Here is a 17,758-nt window from a genome sequence, read left to right on the forward strand (position 1 = left end):
AGCCAGCAAAGTTTTGGGGAGCCTGGTCTGGCTAGCTGGCTTCCCAACCAGCCACAGGTCTGGTCTGTCATTGGACCCTCCTAGGGGAGGTTTCTGGTCTGCATCCAACTCTCTGGTGACATAGAAACAAAATAAGGGTGGATCTGACAGGTTAGCCCAGCAGCTTCAGAAGCAGGGTGTTTAGCGTTTGTAGAAAAGGAGTAGTTACGGCTAGAGGCTGAGGCAGCCTTATTTAAAGTGCAGTCTGCCTGCCAGGAACAAAGGAGTAACTACCTGTTTCAAGCAGCCGTCGCTGTCAGTGGTATTCATGCCAGCTAACTAGAAGAACTTGGTTAGTTCCGTTCTCACCAAGCATCACAAACAGGAAGCCCTTTGTAGTAAGGCTGTGCAGTGAGTGGAACGGGCCTCGAGGAAGGAGCGGTCTGGAGAAGAAGGTGAAAATACTGAGGGTTCTGTGCTATTGCATACCCTTACGTCATCTGGAGACCCCAGACGGCTGTGCTGGGGGCTAAGCCTTCAGTATTCTCCCTTGGGTGCTTCTACATAGAGGCTGCCAGGAACACGGGAGGGTTTAGCCTTCTGAGGGTAAGCACTTTGGTGGGACAACATTGCAAAAGTTGTCAGCAGATACTCATTAAAACCACAACGAACAAGGTGTGGGGTCACAGGCAGATGGCTTTATTGGCTTATTTAAAATGGGTTTGTCATCACAAGGCTTGGAAAGTTCAGAAAACTTCCTAGACAGATGGTTAGACAAAGCCCTTTGTAACCACTCACGGGACAGACAGTGGAGCTAGACTGGCCCTGCAGCTCTGAGTGCAGCCTACTCAGTATGAACAGGCATGCTGGGCCAAGTGCAAGCCATGTATGTGCTTTGTATTGTCTAAGAGTGCTAGAGTCTAGATTCAGAAATATTAGCAGACCTGAGCTCATACTTCGGTGACTTTGCCAAGGGAGGAAAGGGAGAAAAACCACAGTTTAGAGATGGACCAGACCTTCTTGGCCTTTGTTAGGGGCCAAGCGTTGCTATCTGGGCCAACTGTGGAACTGAACCATGGCAAAGCCACTAAGAAGCACAAAGGGTCAATGTGGTACTAGCATCTCCAGAGTATGTCCTGGAAGTACAAATGAACAGATTCCATATGCAGACTAGACATGATTGAACTTAAAACATTTAAATATAAATCAAGCTATAACTTAAGTTACAACTAGAAGAGAAACAAGAAAACCCAAAGACAACTCAGCAATGAGGACTGCTGAACACATACACAGGACACCCCAAACATGAGGCTATTAAAGCGATGCCATTTTCATTGTGCCACGTTTACATTCATCGTGTACTAGTCCGAGCAGGCCATGCCACACTGCGCCATCATGCCGTCTGGCACTGCACACCAGCGCGGGGCCCTTCATCATCCTCCTCATAGGCCTCCCTGTGCTGGCGCCAGCTCTGCTCATTGGGATTGAACTCCTTCAGCTCCACCTGATCCATGTCCTCCGTGATTCTCACCTTCTGCCGCGCGGGGAGCAGAGCCTCCAGCTGAGAAAGCTTCTCCTGAGGAAGCCAGTGTTTCTCGGGAAAGATGACCTGCGGAGGTGAGCACACAGGGACATGGGGTTTCTTTGCTTTCCGTCGAGGCAGTTGATGGTGTAACTCAGAGAAAAGGATGCACTTACTAAAAACTGTATGATCAGCATCCCTTTCTCCAGTGGGGCCTTGTAGATGGGCATTCCCTCGTTGCGCACACACTTCAGGTCTCCATGCTTTATCACCTCACCTGCACAGAGAAGATTCCTTTATGAGAAAGGAAGGCAGGGAGCCTGGAGAGGCTGACTCCTCAGGACAGTGACGGTGGGCTCTACTGGCTCCGCACTGATGATGGGCAGACTACCCGCCTGGCCCACATCAGGAAGGCAGCAAGCACACTAAGACCTCTACCATAATGTGGAATGGTTTAAAGTCAGGCCCCCTCACCTGGCCTCCAATAGGGCCAGAACCTGCCCAGCTGTCTCTTCAAGCAATTGTGAATGTCCCTAACACAGAGAGGGTGTCTGTGCTGCTCACAGGTTCAGGCAGAGCTTAGGGATTCACAGGAGCCTCCCAGCTCCCTGCTCAAGGAACAGCTTCCTGACTGACTTGCCTGCTCACAAAGCATGTGCTCTGCTTCAGGCTGGTGAGCTGGGATATCCCGCACCACATGCTCTGCTTCAGGCTGGTGAGCTGGGATATCCTGCACCACACATTCTGCTTCAAGCTGGGGAGCTGGGATATCCCACACCACACGCTCTGCTTCAAGCTGGGGAGCTGGGATATCCCGCACCACACGCTCTGCTTCAAGCTGGGGAGCTGGGATATCCCGCACCACATGCTCTGCTTCAAGCTGGGGAGCTGGGATATCCCGCACCACATGCTCTGCTTCAAGCTGGGGAGCTGGGATATCCTGCACTACATGCTCTGCTTCAGGCTGGTGAGCTGGGATATCCCGCACCACATGCTCTGCCTTGTCCATGCTGGCAATATCTCTAAAGGCAACATGGGAGCTTAGAACCTGGGGCACTTAAGATGCTCCCCTAAGACTAAAAGTGTCATCTCCCGGCAGGCACGGAAGACATCCGGGACAGAGAGGTGTCTGGAAAATGTGCCCATGAAAATGGACAAAGGCTAGGCTGTAGCTCAGTTGTCCAGGGCCTTCCTAGTATGCACAAGAGCCTATGTTCAGTCTGCAGTACCACAAAACGTAAGAGATAAAAACGGACAAGAAAAAGGAATGTTGAGAGAAAAAGGGGAAAGGATAAAGGAAGCTAAGGACATCTTATTCAGCAGTTCCTCCCCAGGGGAACAGCACTCTACAGAAAGTGGTACGTCTTTCACAGTAGTTTTAAAATCTACAGTGTGCCAGTGCACTCTCCTTGGGGTCATCCCTGCCCATGGAGGATGGTAAGGTGACTGCGTAGCTGAACAGGCCAGGTTGTTGAGCTTTTGTGCTGTTAGCGGGGATGTCTTCTGCACCCTTTCTGTTTGTTTCCTCAGGTGCCACTTAATACTGTCCCCAGCCCAGCTCCCAAGAGCTGGAGCTGGGAACCCTGAGGCCAAGAGTGGAAAACCATAAGGGAGAAAAGGGAAAAGCCCTGGCCACCTCTGCCAGAGGTAGCCCCTGCTTTAATCAACTGTGACTCCTCAAGAGATTCAACAGTGAAGGAAGGGGGAGAGAAACCAATACCAAAGGAGAAAGGAAAAGAGCAACACACACACACACACACACACACACACACACACGTACACACACATGCACACACAAAATCCCCCAAAGAAATTTTTATCAGGTTTTTTAGATGCCCTGCCCTTTTCCTACCTGAGCAAGGAAATGGATTTCTAAGAGTTTGTTTCCCCTCCCTTTGGGATTCCTTCCCCATATCCCTACTTCTATCCTTGACTCCCACCTTCCCCAGGCTGGGGGCAGGAAAGGCAGAGGGAGGCCCTGCCTCTGGGAATTCTACCAGGATGCCCTGAAACTTGTCATATTCTCCACCCTTGGTGAAGAACGAACTTTTCCAAAGAAGCCATTCAAATGCTGCAAGCCCTGGCTCTAAGAATGGCTACAGTCTGGGGTCTGAGACACACAACCAGGCTGGTCCTGTTCATAGCAATGACCTGAGGCCTTGTGTGAGCCACAGGTCCTTAAACTTTCTACTTCAAGTGACAGGAGGAACTGGGCAGCTGGGAGGGTTGTGGCGCAGAGCCTGTAGAAAGGCGTCAGCTTTTAAAATGGTACAGACTGCATCACGGTGCAGACTGCATCACGGTGCAGTGCTTGCCAATGACCCTGGATGAAGTACGCATGCACACCACAAACAGAAGAGCAAATGGGGTAAAAGGTTAGTGACAAATCTCATACTGGTGGACCTTGTATGTTTTTATCTCTACAACGTTTTGTAAGCTTGAGAAATGTTTTGTTTTTGAGACAGTCTCATTCTTACAGCTTTTTCTAAGTCTGATCTTCTTGCTCAAGCTCTTCCCGCTGAGCTTACAAGCCTGCTCCGGCACACCTGGTCTGTGCGGAGCTGGGGACTGAACCTAGAGCTTTGCTCTATCCACTGAGCTACATCCCTGCACATACACACATTGTCTCCACCGAAAGAGCATCTTTCCGACTCAGCCCAGGCTGGCTTCAGTCTTGCAATCTCTGACTCCAGCATACTGAGTACTAGGATTATGTGCATATACCAACATGCATATAAGTTTGAAACTCAGATTTTTAAAAATCACCATAAATTGATGAGTTTAGAAACGCAATCTCATTTCCCATCACCTCCAGCAAAGGAGTCAGAGGGAGGCAGCAGACAAGACTGGGAAGAAGGGAAGGCAGGAAGGGATTTTGGCAGAGGCAGGAGTGGTCCTGGAGGCTGGCCACAGACGCAGGTGCTCGCCTGCCCCACAGGACTTGGGTCTTATCACCAGCTCCCACCGCCTGTGCTGCAGGCTTTTTACAACCCCCCAACCTCCTTATTGGAAACCCCTGCCTGTGCCAAGACCCCAGAGCACCTAGATTGCTCAGCTTCTTCCATATTATGCAGACACCTTGGCTGTGCACAGCTGCCTTTGCCATTAGCCCAGCCTCAACCTCAGTCCCTTCTAGGCAGGTGCTCTAGAGCCTGCATGGATCCATGATGTGTGTAAATCAGCCTTCCTGGATGCTGAGAGCCTGGGGTCCCAGGACCCCTTTTCAGCCCAGAGACAGCTCCCATGGGTGTGTGCAGTCAGTTCCTGTGGAAGCTTCTGAAGATAAGCTCACAGCTAATGTCTTCCCCCATTTCACCGCAGGAAAATCCTATTTGAAAACGTTCTCATAGGTAACAGCTCAGAAACCAGAGGAACATACAAGAATCAGCACAGACCCTACTTGATAGAAAAGGCTTGTGATCAGCTGTGGTCCACTACCAAATGTGTAAATTTTAAGCGGATCTGGAAGAGTCTAGATAAAACTTCAGGCTCAGAAGATTCTTACTTAAGAGCCCCCTTCCTACCCCAGGAGAATAGTAAAGAAATTCATCACATTCTCCAGTCATGCATGGTAACTTCATAGCGTGAGGCCGACGAGATGCGCAGCGGGTAAAGGCTCTGGCTGCACAAACGGCGACCAGAGTGGACCCAGAACCTGCAGCAGAGGACAGGATCAACTCCCCAAAGTTGTCCTCTGACCTACACACACACACAGTATATTGTAAGAAATTAAATTTAGGGGCTTGAAAGATTGTTTAGCAATTAAGAATAGGTTCTGTTCTTATAGTTCAGGAGCAGAGTTCAGGTCCCACATCAGGTGACTGCTTGTATGTAACGCTAGCTCCAGGAAGATCCTCTGGCCTCCACAGGTCCCACGTCAGGTGACTGCTTGTATGTAACGCTAGCTCCAGGAAGATCCTCTGGCCTCCACAGGTACACTTACACTGCGCACACACCCACACAAGGGCATATACACATATGCATAATTAAAAATAAAATATATCCTTAAAAGAATAAGATGACTTCATTATTTTAAAATATTTAGAGTATGGGGAGGGCGGTACCTACCTGACCTGGATGTGATAACAAGGACTCGATCATCCAGTGTTTTTATTGTCTTCTTGAAGCCACAAAGAGCTTCAGAAAGCTGAATTTTCATTTTCATGATCAAATCATGGCCTCGTCTCTGAAAGACACTATGATCCTTCTGATCAAGCACAATTATGACATCACCAGGCTCCAGCTCAGGCTCCTGATCTCCTTCTCCATGAAACAGTATCTTTTGCCCATCCTTCATACCTATGAAACATCACCCTTCGGATTAGCCACTTCTCACAGCAGAGCTCAGCGCTGTTGAAGGGACCGAGATCTTTGGGGCTCTTAACTCATTAAACCTCCACCTCCCGTGGGCACGGTGTTGGAGGAGTAGCTGGGATAACTGCCTAGCAAAGGCTTTACTTCCACCACTGGCTGAGTCAAAGGCGAAGCAGGAAGAGAGCAAATAATGCTCACATCTGACCAGATCACACTCCTAGGCCACGTGCACTCAAGTGTGAGGAGGTCACAACCCACTTCAGGCTCTGTGGCCTGAAGCCAAGAGAATGCTGGTTACAGACACAAGGTCAAGGCAGGTTTAAGTTCTTCTAGCAGCTCATGGCTTGACTTGGTCTCATCTGATATATGACATATTTGCTGGATCAGAAATTCAGAATCAGGATCGTTGGAAAAACAGAAGGGACTGAAATGTGCCTTAAGAAGATGGTACCAGATGAGACAGCAAGGAGAGGCGCTGCATTTGGGAGAATCTGGAGCAGCAGCGGGGAAGGGATGGTGTGTGTGTGTGTGTGTGTGTGTGTGTGTGTGTGTGTGTGTAGGGGGAGACAGGTCCAAAAACCTTAACAAGCTCTGGCACCCAGTGAGCAATAAAAGCTGTTGGGAAGAATACTTTAAAAGATTCCAAAGGACACTGAGAAGGACAGGTGAGGGCAGTTGAACAATCCTGAAGTCAAGGCTTCATTGGGAAAACTTTTAAAAGTTTTTCTGTGACCTCATTGGTCCTTCCTCAGGCCAGGGAAGGTCATAGGAAGATGCCCTGGAAAGGGACTCCTGGCAGTGCTTGTCTGGTAAACATGCTGCCACAGAGCCACATCCCTGACACCCCATGGATGCCATGACTAGCGTGTAAGCCCTACAGCGCTAAGCGCGCAGCCTCACCTTTCTCCACGTGTACCTCGATAATCTTCTTCTCGCGGGTAACTTTGGCACCGCTGCAGTTCTCACAACGGTCCTTGGGGTTGATGCGCTCGCCCTGGCCCTTGCACTCGATGCACACAGTCTGGATCTGCTGCACCATGCCCGGCCCGATCTGCTGAATATGGATCTGCATCCCTCGCCCCTTGCACAGGGGGCACTTCTCCACGGACCCCTTCTTCCCGCCAATGCCTGCGGAGGGAGGTGGAAGACAACAAGCAGGAGAGCTGCATTCCTTTCAGCGGGGAGCCGCCTATCCTGCTGGGCACCGCCTTGGGGCTGTGTGGAAGGGAACAGGCAGGCAGAGCCTCTCCAGATGTTAACTTCTAAACCCCAGGGAGCTCACACCCATGCCACAGGTGCATGGCATGCAGGGAACTACAGGACCCAAGTCATCAGTGCAGGCTGTCACAGTTGGACTAGCTCTTTGTGGGACAACATTTGTGTGAATTATATTAACCTAAATAAGGCTTTACTGGGACACAGGCACATTCCCTCACGCGCTGTGATGGAGAAGAAAGCTGATGTTTGCTGCTGCACCCTTCACAGGGAAACCGCCAACCCCCACATTAGGAGAAATGTCCAGACTTTGAAACTTTTAGGATAAATATCAACACACTGAATAGCTGTTCAACCCAGAAAAATAGAAACATTCAAACAGGTGCAGTCCCAGGTGGGACTGCAGGGTTCCCTGTTTCCAAACCCTGCTTGGCCCCCACATTTGAAAAGATCGATTATTTTTCTCTGAGCTAGGAAACAAGTAGAAACAAGAGATCTGAGTGTGAGAATCGTTCCAAAATTAGTTTTTACCTTCACATTTCTCACAAATTATATTTTTCTGGAGGGCCAGTTTCTTAGTGATTCCATTATATAAGTCTTCCAGAGTTACCGACAGCTGGTGCACGACATTCTTGCCTGCCGAGGGAGAGAGAGCCAGTTACGGACTGATCCGACCACGGCCTTACTATACATCATGACCCTTGCGGAGTCCCTATTGCACAATATTAGTTGAAGATGTGTTACATTTGTTTATGCTGTGGAACATTTGTTTAATGATGCAAAGATGTGTTGCATTCTTTGTGCTGTATTTGTTTAACTCAGTGAAGCTGTGTTACTTTGCCTGTCTAACACTGATTGGTCTAATAAAGAGCTGAATGGCCAATAGTGGGGCTGGATGGCAGAGAAAATAAATAGGAGAACTATGAGAAGATCAAGGAGCAAGAAAAGAGGAGGCCTGCTACCCAGCCAGCCTCTGAGTAAGAAGTAAAACAAGCTAGGCAGAAATAGAGGAAAGTAAAGTCCAAAGGCAAAAGGTAGATGGGATAATTTAAGTTTAAAAAAAGCTGGCTAGAAACAAGCCAAGCTAAGGCCAGGCATTCATAAGAAAGAAATAGACTGTGTGTGTGATTTATTTGGGACCTGGGTGGTGGGCCCCAAAAGAGCCCAGAGAGTAAAAAACAAGTCCCCAATACTCAGAGCTGGGGCCAAGCCCCTCCTCCCCCAGAGAAGTAAGGCTTCAGCATCTAACCAACCCATCCTCCAGGTGCCCTGCCAAGATGGAGAACTTCCACCTGTCAAAAAGCCTCCACCTGTTTTCTGAGAGCACATCTGAGGGCAGGGAGACATGAAGTCCTCCACGGGACAAGCCCTTTCCTCAGACGAAGGTCTGAGTCTCCTCCACTGACTCTTGCACGGGCACCAGGCCGCTTACTCTCCAAGCCCTCCTGCATACATGGCCAAGCAGCAGTGCTTTCTCTGACCAAATCTTATACCTGCATGCAGGATGGGGGGGGGGAGCCTAGCCCGCAGGGTGCAGTACACCTGCTCCCGGGGACCAACACAGCAACACCTTCCTTGCTGCCCAGGTGTTCTGGGTGTCACTAGGACAAGGTGTCCTGGTTTATTGGCTGCCAACTTTGAGAGATGACTTAATTAAGGGCGTGAAGCTTTTTATTTCAGGACAGCTAGGGAGCTGGGCAAGAGAATGCCAGTTTTAATCATGTCCACACTGTCAATTACACGAGCAGGCAGAACACCCAGAGGCGGGGACAGATTTTCCCTCATAAACACTGTGATTTTCAGAACACTGTGTGCAAAGAATCGACACCCATGCTTTTTAAAGTTCAAGGCCAATTATAATGTGAGAACAAATACACTCACCCAGGGTTTCTCACGGACCAAAGTCACACATCTTAAAACTAATGAAGGACACATTTCTCCTGATTTTATCTAGCAGTGTAGTCAGCCTGGCTGTATATATGGCTTTAGGATCCAAAGTGGATTATCAGCAGTGACTGGCAGGGGAGGGGCTGTGGGCCAGGGAGAATTCGACAACACAGCAGGCACTGCTGGCAGGCAGCGGGTGAGGAGGAGAGAATGACGAGGATGGAGCACAGTGGGCAGGGTGATTTATCTAGCGTGCACCAAGCTCTGGGAGGCAGAAGCAGGAGGATCACAAGTTCAAGATCATCCCCCAGCTACATAGGGAATTTGAGGGCAGCCCAGGACACATGGAACCCTAACTCAAAAAGAAAGGAGGTATGGGGGAGGAAGAGGGTAAGGGGAAGATGAACCCAAGGCAGCAGGGGGTTGGGCTCATTTACCTCCTGGGGTTGAAGCTGTTAACCAGAATGGATTTTGAAACGGTTATTTATTTTACAAAGATTTTAAAACAGAGGTCAACTCTGTCTCTTAGAAAACCTGATGTTGGCTGGGTATGAGGCCACCCTCAACAGGGCAGTGTCCCATCACAGTAATGAGAGAGCCTACAGGCCCTGGCTGGGATGGGGCCCAAGAGTTGGTGAGAAGTGGTGGGGGGAGGGAAGAGGGCCACTCTTGACAGATTTGTTAAGCATTGAGGGGTCAATTTTGTCCCTTTGGACACTTTGGTGCCTGATCCAAAACAGATTGACTTGACCTTCCAAGGGTATCACTATGCAACTCCAGCTGACCTAGAACTCAGTAATACTCCTCCCCCGGCCTCCTGGATGCTAGCAGTACACGTGTTCCTCTATTCTGTCTATAATCCCATCCCCTCTTTTTATGTGGAACACTGGAAAGGTACACACAAGAGCTTCCAGCAGCCTGAGTACTAAAATTCAGAACTATTTTAAAAATCCCCAAATACCACAAGCACACCCTTTTAAAGCATACATCTCGATTCCTGTAGCATGTACAATATAAAGCTTGCTTACATGTTCACAAACATTACAGGCTGGGAAGACAGCTCAGAGGGTGAGGGCATTTACCACCAAGCCTGAGAACCTGCTGAAGGAGAGAAGCAACTCTTGCAAGTTGTCTCTGTCTTACACACACCGCTGCTCATGCATGCATGCACGCACACACACACACACACACACACACACAAATAAATGGGAAAAATTAAGTTAAAACCATTTACCTCTTCTCTCTCTAGTCATCCGTCCTCCACCACCAAAGAACATGTCAAAGATATCCATGGGCGAAGAGAAGCTGGGGCTACCCGAGCCCCCTTCTTTAATTGCCTGTTCTCCACCTTGGTCATAGATGTCTCTTTTCTTTGGATCTGAAAGTACTTCATATGCCTGGGATATAAGTTTAAACTTTGGGAAAAAAATGAGAGATTTAAAATGAGTCCCAGAGAGGTTTGAGATATTTTCCTATATGCAAGCCTACCTCCAAATGTAATCACAAAAGCCTGTCCCTCCAGCCATTAGTCTACATATTTGCTGTCTTTTTTAAGTGGGACGTAAGGGACAAACATCATAAAGAAATTTGTTCCGAGAACAGGGTTAGAAATAGGAATGGGGAAAAAACTTGTCTCCACGCAGGCAGAACCAGCTAGAAGACATGGAGATAGGAGACCCAGCAAGGCTTCACCTATAAATGGCTGCAGCCCAGGGCTCCAGGTGTCCCAGGGTTTCCAGCTACAGGGACCACTTTCCTAGTTTACAGGTGTGAAATTCAACCACAGCCATCTGTGAGCACCTGCTGGCATGCCAGCTGCTGCGTGTAGACCTACACTGCCCCTCGCGGTCCTGCCTGACAATCCTGGCGGGCATGGGGGAGATGTCCACCTGCCTCACCTGTTAACAATTTCTGTGGTGCTATTCCCCCAGCCGCCACTCCTGAACTTGGTGACAGACATAGTACCATGTGTGGCACACCTGCCAAAAATTTATCACCAGAAGCCAACTGTAAGGAAAGAACTAGTAGATGGGCAGTGGTGGTGAACGCCTTTAATCTCAGCACTAGGGAGGCAGAGAGGCAAGAGGATCTCTGAGTTCGAGGTCAACCTGGTCTACAGAGTGAGTTCCAGGACAGCCAGGGCTACACAGAGAAACCCTGTCTCAAAACCCAAAAAATAAACAAACAACAAAAAGAACTAGGAAACCGAAATTGAGGGAGAGACATTCTGTAAATCTAAAAGACAGGACAACTAAATGAACCAAACACAGAGGTTCATTCTGGGATGTATTACACACAGGGAAAAATGGCTAGAAAGGATGCTCTTGGAACAAATGGGGAAATATTAAACATGTTCCCATGTGAAAGTCATACGTTTGCTAATTCCTGTGGTGTCCTTCTCCCAGGGAGAGTATGCTGCATGCAGTATTTAACTGCGTATTATTCACAAAAGCTCAAATAGGACAACTATGTGACCATTTATTTGTCTTTGTGGAGGGTATGTTTCCAGTCACGTTCTTCTCTTAAGTATACGCACCTTCCTAAAATAAGACATACACTAAAACATGCAGTTCTGTCCTCTGCCACCTTGTGGCCTGGCTCCTTTCAGCCTGTTCCGCACCAAGCCTGTGAACTGTGACCCTACCAGGCCACCATCCTCGCTGCCACCTACAACCCAACTCTGTCTTCCTCTCCTCTCCGGCCTCTGCTGTTTTTGTTTTGTTTTTATAGATGGTCTCACTTTGTAGCACCCAGGATGATTTCAAACTCACAAGTCTTCCTGCCTCCATCTTCCAAGTTCCAGATCCCAATTCTGGCTCTGGTCCACAGCCTCCTTGCTCTTTCTGAAACTGAACCATGTGCCCCAGGGGTCCCTGTGACAAGCACAGGTCTTCCTGTCTCTGCTGGAAGCCTCCTTTCCCAGCCCAACCTCACAAGTCCCAGCTTTCACGCTGCAAGCCCACCTGCGGTCTCTCAGCCCTACCAAGGCAATATTTTCTATCAAGCTATACCATCTATTTTTTATTTTGTTTTATTTTGGTTTGGTTTTTTTGAGACTGGGTTTCTCTGTGTAACAGTTCTGAATATCCTGGAACTCTCTTTGTAGACCAGGCTGGCCTCTAACTCACAGAGATCCACTGCCTCTGCCTCCTGGGTGCTGGGATTAAAGGCGTGCGCCACCACCACCCAGCCTCACTGTACCATCTACTACTCTTGCTATGGCCCACTGTGAGAGAAACCCCATGAAGACAGGGTTTCTATCAACTTGGGAGTACTAAGGGCATCCCTAAGCCTACAACTGTGTCTACCATTTGGATGATATTTGGCAAATATTTACTAAATGAAGAGCTCAATTCTGGAAGTTCAGAGATGAATAAATGAGGTTGGCTCTTGACCCTCCTGAGGCTGATTTTTACTCTGAAGGACAGACGTGTGTGTGTGTGTGTGTGTGTGTGTGTGTGTGTGTGTGTGTGTTACATATCCCTATGTGCGTGTAGGCTCCCCTGGAGGACAGAAGGGGACATAAGGATCCCCCTGGTGCTGGAGTTACAGGGGGCTGTGAGCCACCTGACCTGGGTGCCAGGGACCCGTGCATGGTAAGCGCTCTTAACCTCTCAGCCATTTCTGCAGCCCCCAGGAGGGAGTGCTTACCATGCAAACCTGATGACCCAAGTTCAGATCTCCAGAGCACACACAAAAGCTGTTGTGGTGTGCATCTGTAACCTCCAGTACTATGGGAGGAGACAGGGGTTGCTCTAGGGCCAACTAGCCTGGAGTACTCTGCAGAGTAGCAGAAACAAGAAAGACGTGGCTTCAAAAGCAAGGCAGAAGGCAAGTACTGACTCCAAAAATTGTCTCCCCTCCACCAGAGGCCGTGGAATGCTTGCACCTCCATGCTAACACACAAAACCATACACCCGGCATCATACATCCGGCAGTTAGATCTTTAGACAAATTAATTCCTATAATTTTTTTCAAGGAAGTATCACCCACTACCATTGCTTTCCTCAGCAAAACAAAACCATAAAATCACACCAACCTGAGACAGGGGTTCTGTAAACAGTTTGGATGGTCAGGAAGTAACTAGGCTGCCTGCCCCTGGGGCTTCTGGTCTCCTTGAAAGCAAGGATGCTCCAGGAGAGGGCCTACACTCACCAAATACCCAGAATGCCCCAAAGAGGCTAGGACCTAACAGACAGACTGAAGAATGAACAGAACTGCCCTGTCACTTGGTGGATTCAACTGCAGGTCAGACCTGATGGGACAGAGGCCCCAAATGCTGGTAAGAGGTCCTCCTACCTCTGGGGACCCCGTACTCCAGGGTCTAACTCAGCTCCTACAAAGGTCTCCTTTCTTCCCAGTTGGGACTAGGGTTCTCTGATCTTTACCATAGACTCTTCATGTAATTCAGCTAAGAAATGGCTCTGAGAGCCACATAGCTTATGATAAGTTATTAAGTGAAGAAAAAAGAAAGCCAGGTATATTAGCTCATCCTATAGTCCCTGCACCCGAGGAGGCTGAGGCAGGAGGGTTGCCATGAAGTCACCTGCACTGCTGGATGAGACTGTAACAAAGTGAGATCAGAAACAAAAGGAAGGGTGAGTGGGGGTGGGGTGATTGGAGAGACACCCAGTCAGACCAGGCATGCTCTGAGTGGCTTTTCTTCTATACTCTGAAACTTCCTAGATTTTCCTTTTTCTTTAAGACAGCGTCTAACAAATCCCAGGTTGCCCAAGAATTTACTATATAGCAAAAATAGCCTTGAACTTCAGATCCACTTACTTTTATCTCCCAAATACTAGGATTGCAGGCATATACCATGACACCTGGCTGTTGTGGCACTGGGCACCAAACCCTGGGGTCCTGTGCATGCTGGGTAAGCACTTTACCAACTGAGCTATAGCCCAGCTCATACTCTGAAAACTCTGTACTGTTACAGTCTGCCAAGAGCTTTATCTTGAAAACCTGTCACTCAAACTAAAATTTACAATGGAACTGGCCAAAGGACCAGACACGTCTCAATAAATGATGTCCTCTCGCCACCCCTGAAAGGGACTATTGCTGGCCTGCCCCTCTGGGTCTTGCAGAAAACCAACTGCAGCTAGAACAAGCACAGACTCCATGCAGGGCAGAGTGACGACAAACACGGACTGCCCACTGCTTAGCAACACAGGACAACAGAGCAGAAAACAAAGACCAACACTGAGGGCTTCCCAGCTGTCCCAGGACAAGGTGGGAAAGCACAGACTCAGTCTAGTTGTGAGGACGACCTTAATAATCTAGTGACAAACTTAGGTGAAAAAAACCCAGCAAATTCCCACCCACAGCATATAAAGGAGTCCAAAACTACACACAAAATCCTCACAAAAACCTGGGGAAAAGACCTGGAAAAGTCGGCATGGTGTGCCCAGCACATCCCAGGACAGAAGCTGTTTGATGAGTGATGGAGTGAAGGAGCCTCCTGGGATCTCTCTAGCAGTTTCTACAGATTGCGTCCCCAGTCTCCTCACCCCCACTGCTCCGCAATCCACAGTTCCCCCCAGTCCTCCTCTACTCTGGCTTTCCCCCTACTTCTGGAAACGCTCCTGCATACATGTGGAATTACAGAATTAAAGTCTTTCTTCTCCTGACCTCAGGCATGAATAGACCCCCACCCACCCACTCATGTGGAACATGCACAAGACTAATAAGGTCCATCACGGTAGGATAGGGATGAGGGTTGGTCAGCCAGTCTGTGGTCAGGAGCAACCTCTGCCAAGATGTCTTAGAAAAGAAGTAAAAAAAAAAATGGATCACCCCCTCGTGGGAAGTAGAGAGGGAGATGCATTTCCAAAAGTGGGTACACACTGCCCCACTCCCGGCAAAAAAGATGGACCTGCCCCTTCTCACTGTGTAAAAGATTTATTTAATACTAACTTGGATACCTGGCTATAAACAAATATTCGTTTCAAACAAAGGGCAAATGACCTGCCCAGGCAGGTAGGTACTATGTGAAGAGGGCAAATGTAACCACACCAAATGCACCCTCATCTCAAACAGTATGCAAATGGGGACCTGCTTGGTGAACGCGATGTGACTGGAGCCAGAGTGGAAGGCTTTCCTCCAAGCTGCCTGCTGAACATGATGTCAGAAGCCTAGAAGCTCTCCTTAAAGGAGACTGTCAGCAGGGCTGGAGAGATGGCTCAGCAGTTAAGAGCACTGGCCACTCTTGCAGAGAACTAGGGTTCAATTCCCAGCACCAATATGGTAGGCTCACAACCGTCTATAACTCCAGTTCCAGAGGACCCAACACCTGACCTCCAAGGGCACCACAGGCAGGCACGTGGTGCACAAATACACACTCAGGCAAAGCACCCATACACAGAGAAATATCAAAAAGAAAATGGCAGCGACAGACAACCAGGAACTGAGGGAATACATGTGCGAATCACTGACACAATGCCGGTGATGTTAAAAGCTACAGTAAGCCACCTAAATATAGACCGGAGCACACAAACGGGTGGAACGGGCTTACAGCGAAGTGCCTGAAACTTGTGACAGCCACGTTCGGCACATGTGGCTAAATATAAATATTCTATCATTGCCGCCACCAGCCAGCCTTCCTTAAGTAGCTTGCCTGCTCCAGCTTGGAATTACAAAGACAGACAGGCATTTTGATCCAAGTATCATTTCCACAGATCTAAATGCTAGATGGGATGATGACTGTAGCTCCAAAAGCGGTCCAGACGCCACTGCTCTCAGCTTCTACCACGGCACTCACCCCCAAACTCATCTGGGACATCCAAAAGTTTTTGCTCCCCCTTTTGGTTTGCTTGTTTTCTCTTTTTTAAATAGCAAATGTGAAGGGGGGAAAAATGGGATAGCTAGCCAGCTCTCCTTACAATGGCTGGTACACTTAGTCGCCTATTCAGGTGGGGCATGTCCTCTTTGGGAACAAAATGAATGTTTTATTTCTGTAAACAGGATGAAAGGTTTAATTTAGGTCATTAATACGCAGGGCATTTCAGCCTATTATCTGTAGGTACTTATGGTCAACTGCGGGTCATTTGTCACAGGAAACCCGGAGTTCTCACTATAAACAGATGTGTCAGGTTACAGACTTCTGCATCCCTGTTTAACAACGACCAAAAAAGTGACAATTCAGTGTCCTAAAACTGGATACAGGCAGGAGGTGGCCTCATAGATCACATCCACTCATTTCCTCTCAAAAGGAACACTGGGTTTGTCTAGGGTACAACTGAGATCACAGAAACTCATCCCTAGGGCTTATGCAACAAATGGAATATAAACACAAAAGTAGTTCGCTGCCAGCCGTGCCCACCAAGCACGCAGCTTCTGTTCACCCGTGCCGGGGTTTCTGGTTTGCTGGCGTCCTCTCCCACAGGAATGCCAACAGGAGTTGTGAGAGCTGGGCTCGCACAGGTCAGTGCCGGAGCCCACCAGGGTCCTCACAGCCGGGAGGCAGAGGCTCCAAAAACACTTGTAGAGTGGCTGCTGGGGCTCACAGCCCGCACCAGTCGCAGCCGGCTAGGTGTCCCCCACTGACCGCGCCCCGCGGCCTCCCTCAGACTGGCGCGGCGCCTGCAGACAGCCTCCGCGTCGCCGTCAATAATTCACAGCCCGGGTCCTCCCGTGACCCCGGCGCCCCGCGCAGCCCCGCACCTTCTCGCCCTCATCCGGGTTCTTGTCCGGGTGGTACTTGAGCGCCAGCTTCCTATAGGCCTTCTTGATCTCCTCCGGGGACGCGTTGGGCTTTACCCCCAGGATGTCATAGTACTCGGTTTCCTTCACCATCTTGTTTCTGCGGGGTGGGGCGGGCGAGGCGGGTCAGCGCGTCCCCGACGCCCCCGGGGCCCCCGGCCCGCGCCCCCGCCGCCGGCCTGCGCGTCACCGTTTCGGTCGCCGCCGCTCCCGGGGCTCCGTCCCGAGCGTGCGCCCGGGACCCACTTGCGCGCCCGGCACAGCCGCACTCGAGCCGCCGGCGCCTCCGCCGCGGGCTTTTATTCGGCGCCGGCGGAAGGTTCCGCTAGGAGGCGTGACGCCACAAAGACCCAGAACCTTCGCGGAGGTTCCGGCGGCTCCTGGGCTCGGTTCTCGGGCCAGCCCGGCGCGCGCGCGCTCACCCGCTCTCCTCGGATGTCTGCTCCTCCGGCTGGCCGTCCGACTCCCCGGAGCTCCAGTTCTGACTGCCGCCGCGGGCCATGGTGGGGGGCTCGGGCTTCGTGGCGGAGGGCTCCGGTTTCGGGGTGGAGGGCTCCGGTTTCGGGGTGGAGGGTGCCCGCTGCCGACTGTCACGCCGCCCCGAGGCCGGCCCCGAGGCCGACCCCTTGCCCTTGCGTGGGTCCGCGGGGTTGACCCTCTCTGGGATCCGCTGGCTTGCAGGAGGACCTCGTGTGCGCGAACCCTGGGTGGGGAGCTTGGACTGGGGGGGATGTGAGAGTGCTGCCGGCTCCACCCGGCCTCTGCCCCGGGGTGTGGCTGCCTTCTGTTCGGTCACTGCAGGGGTGTGCTCTGGGGCCTGCCTCGGATTGTTGCATTTTTGAGGGGGTTGGGGATGGCTGCCCTCTGTGGTGGTGTCGAGATCCTGCGGTTGCTGTTTCCCCCTAGGCATCTTGAAGGCTGGATGACCCTTAGCCTTTGCAGGTGTGAACAGTGGTCTTCAAGTGGCCTGAGTTTGGGCACTGGTCTTTCTACTGCCCACAGCTGGAAACCTCATAAGTACCCCAAGGGTGAGGAGTGACGTCTCCCAGCTGTGAGCAGTGTTGACGTCTGTCACGTGTGAGCAGTGACATCTCCCAAGTCTCTCAAGGATGGGCAGTGATCCTTCTTTTCTCAGGAGTG

General features: G+C 50.2%; 1 protein-coding gene across 1 annotated transcript; it reads right to left on the reverse strand.

Annotated features, from left to right (window-relative positions):
• Positions 1-657: 657 nt before the first annotated feature.
• Dnaja4 (DnaJ heat shock protein family (Hsp40) member A4) lies at positions 658-17,528 on the reverse strand. The gene is made up of 8 exons (XM_075965871.1): positions 17,041-17,528; positions 16,580-16,718; positions 10,152-10,332; positions 7,562-7,666; positions 6,716-6,943; positions 5,570-5,800; positions 1,678-1,778; positions 658-1,588 (listed from the first exon to the last, which is right to left on the reverse strand). The coding sequence occupies exons 1-8, from the start codon at positions 17,526-17,528 to the stop codon at positions 1,373-1,375; spliced, it is 1,689 nt and encodes a 562-aa protein (XP_075821986.1). The 3' UTR covers positions 658-1,372.
• Between the last annotated feature and the right edge of the window lie 230 nt (positions 17,529-17,758).

The sequence above is a fragment of the Microtus pennsylvanicus genome, chromosome 3 (genome assembly GCF_037038515.1).
Source record: "Microtus pennsylvanicus isolate mMicPen1 chromosome 3, mMicPen1.hap1, whole genome shotgun sequence".
NCBI classification, from domain to species: Eukaryota; Metazoa; Chordata; class Mammalia; order Rodentia; family Cricetidae; genus Microtus; species Microtus pennsylvanicus.

What these genes read in the sequence shown, in the direction of transcription:
- Dnaja4 (XM_075965871.1), bottom strand. Translation starts at nt 17,528, where the DNA reads ATGCCTAGGGGGAAACAGCAACCGCAGGATCTCGACACCACCACAGAG. An exon ending in AATTTGTGAGAAATGTGAAG is followed by an intron (nt 6,944 to 7,561) that starts GTAAAAACTAAT and finishes CTCCCTCCGCAG; the next exon opens with GCATTGGCGGGAAGAAGGGG. An exon ending in CGAGGTACACGTGGAGAAAG is followed by an intron (nt 5,801 to 6,715) that starts GTGAGGCTGCGC and finishes GATGTTTCATAG; the next exon opens with GTATGAAGGATGGGCAAAAG.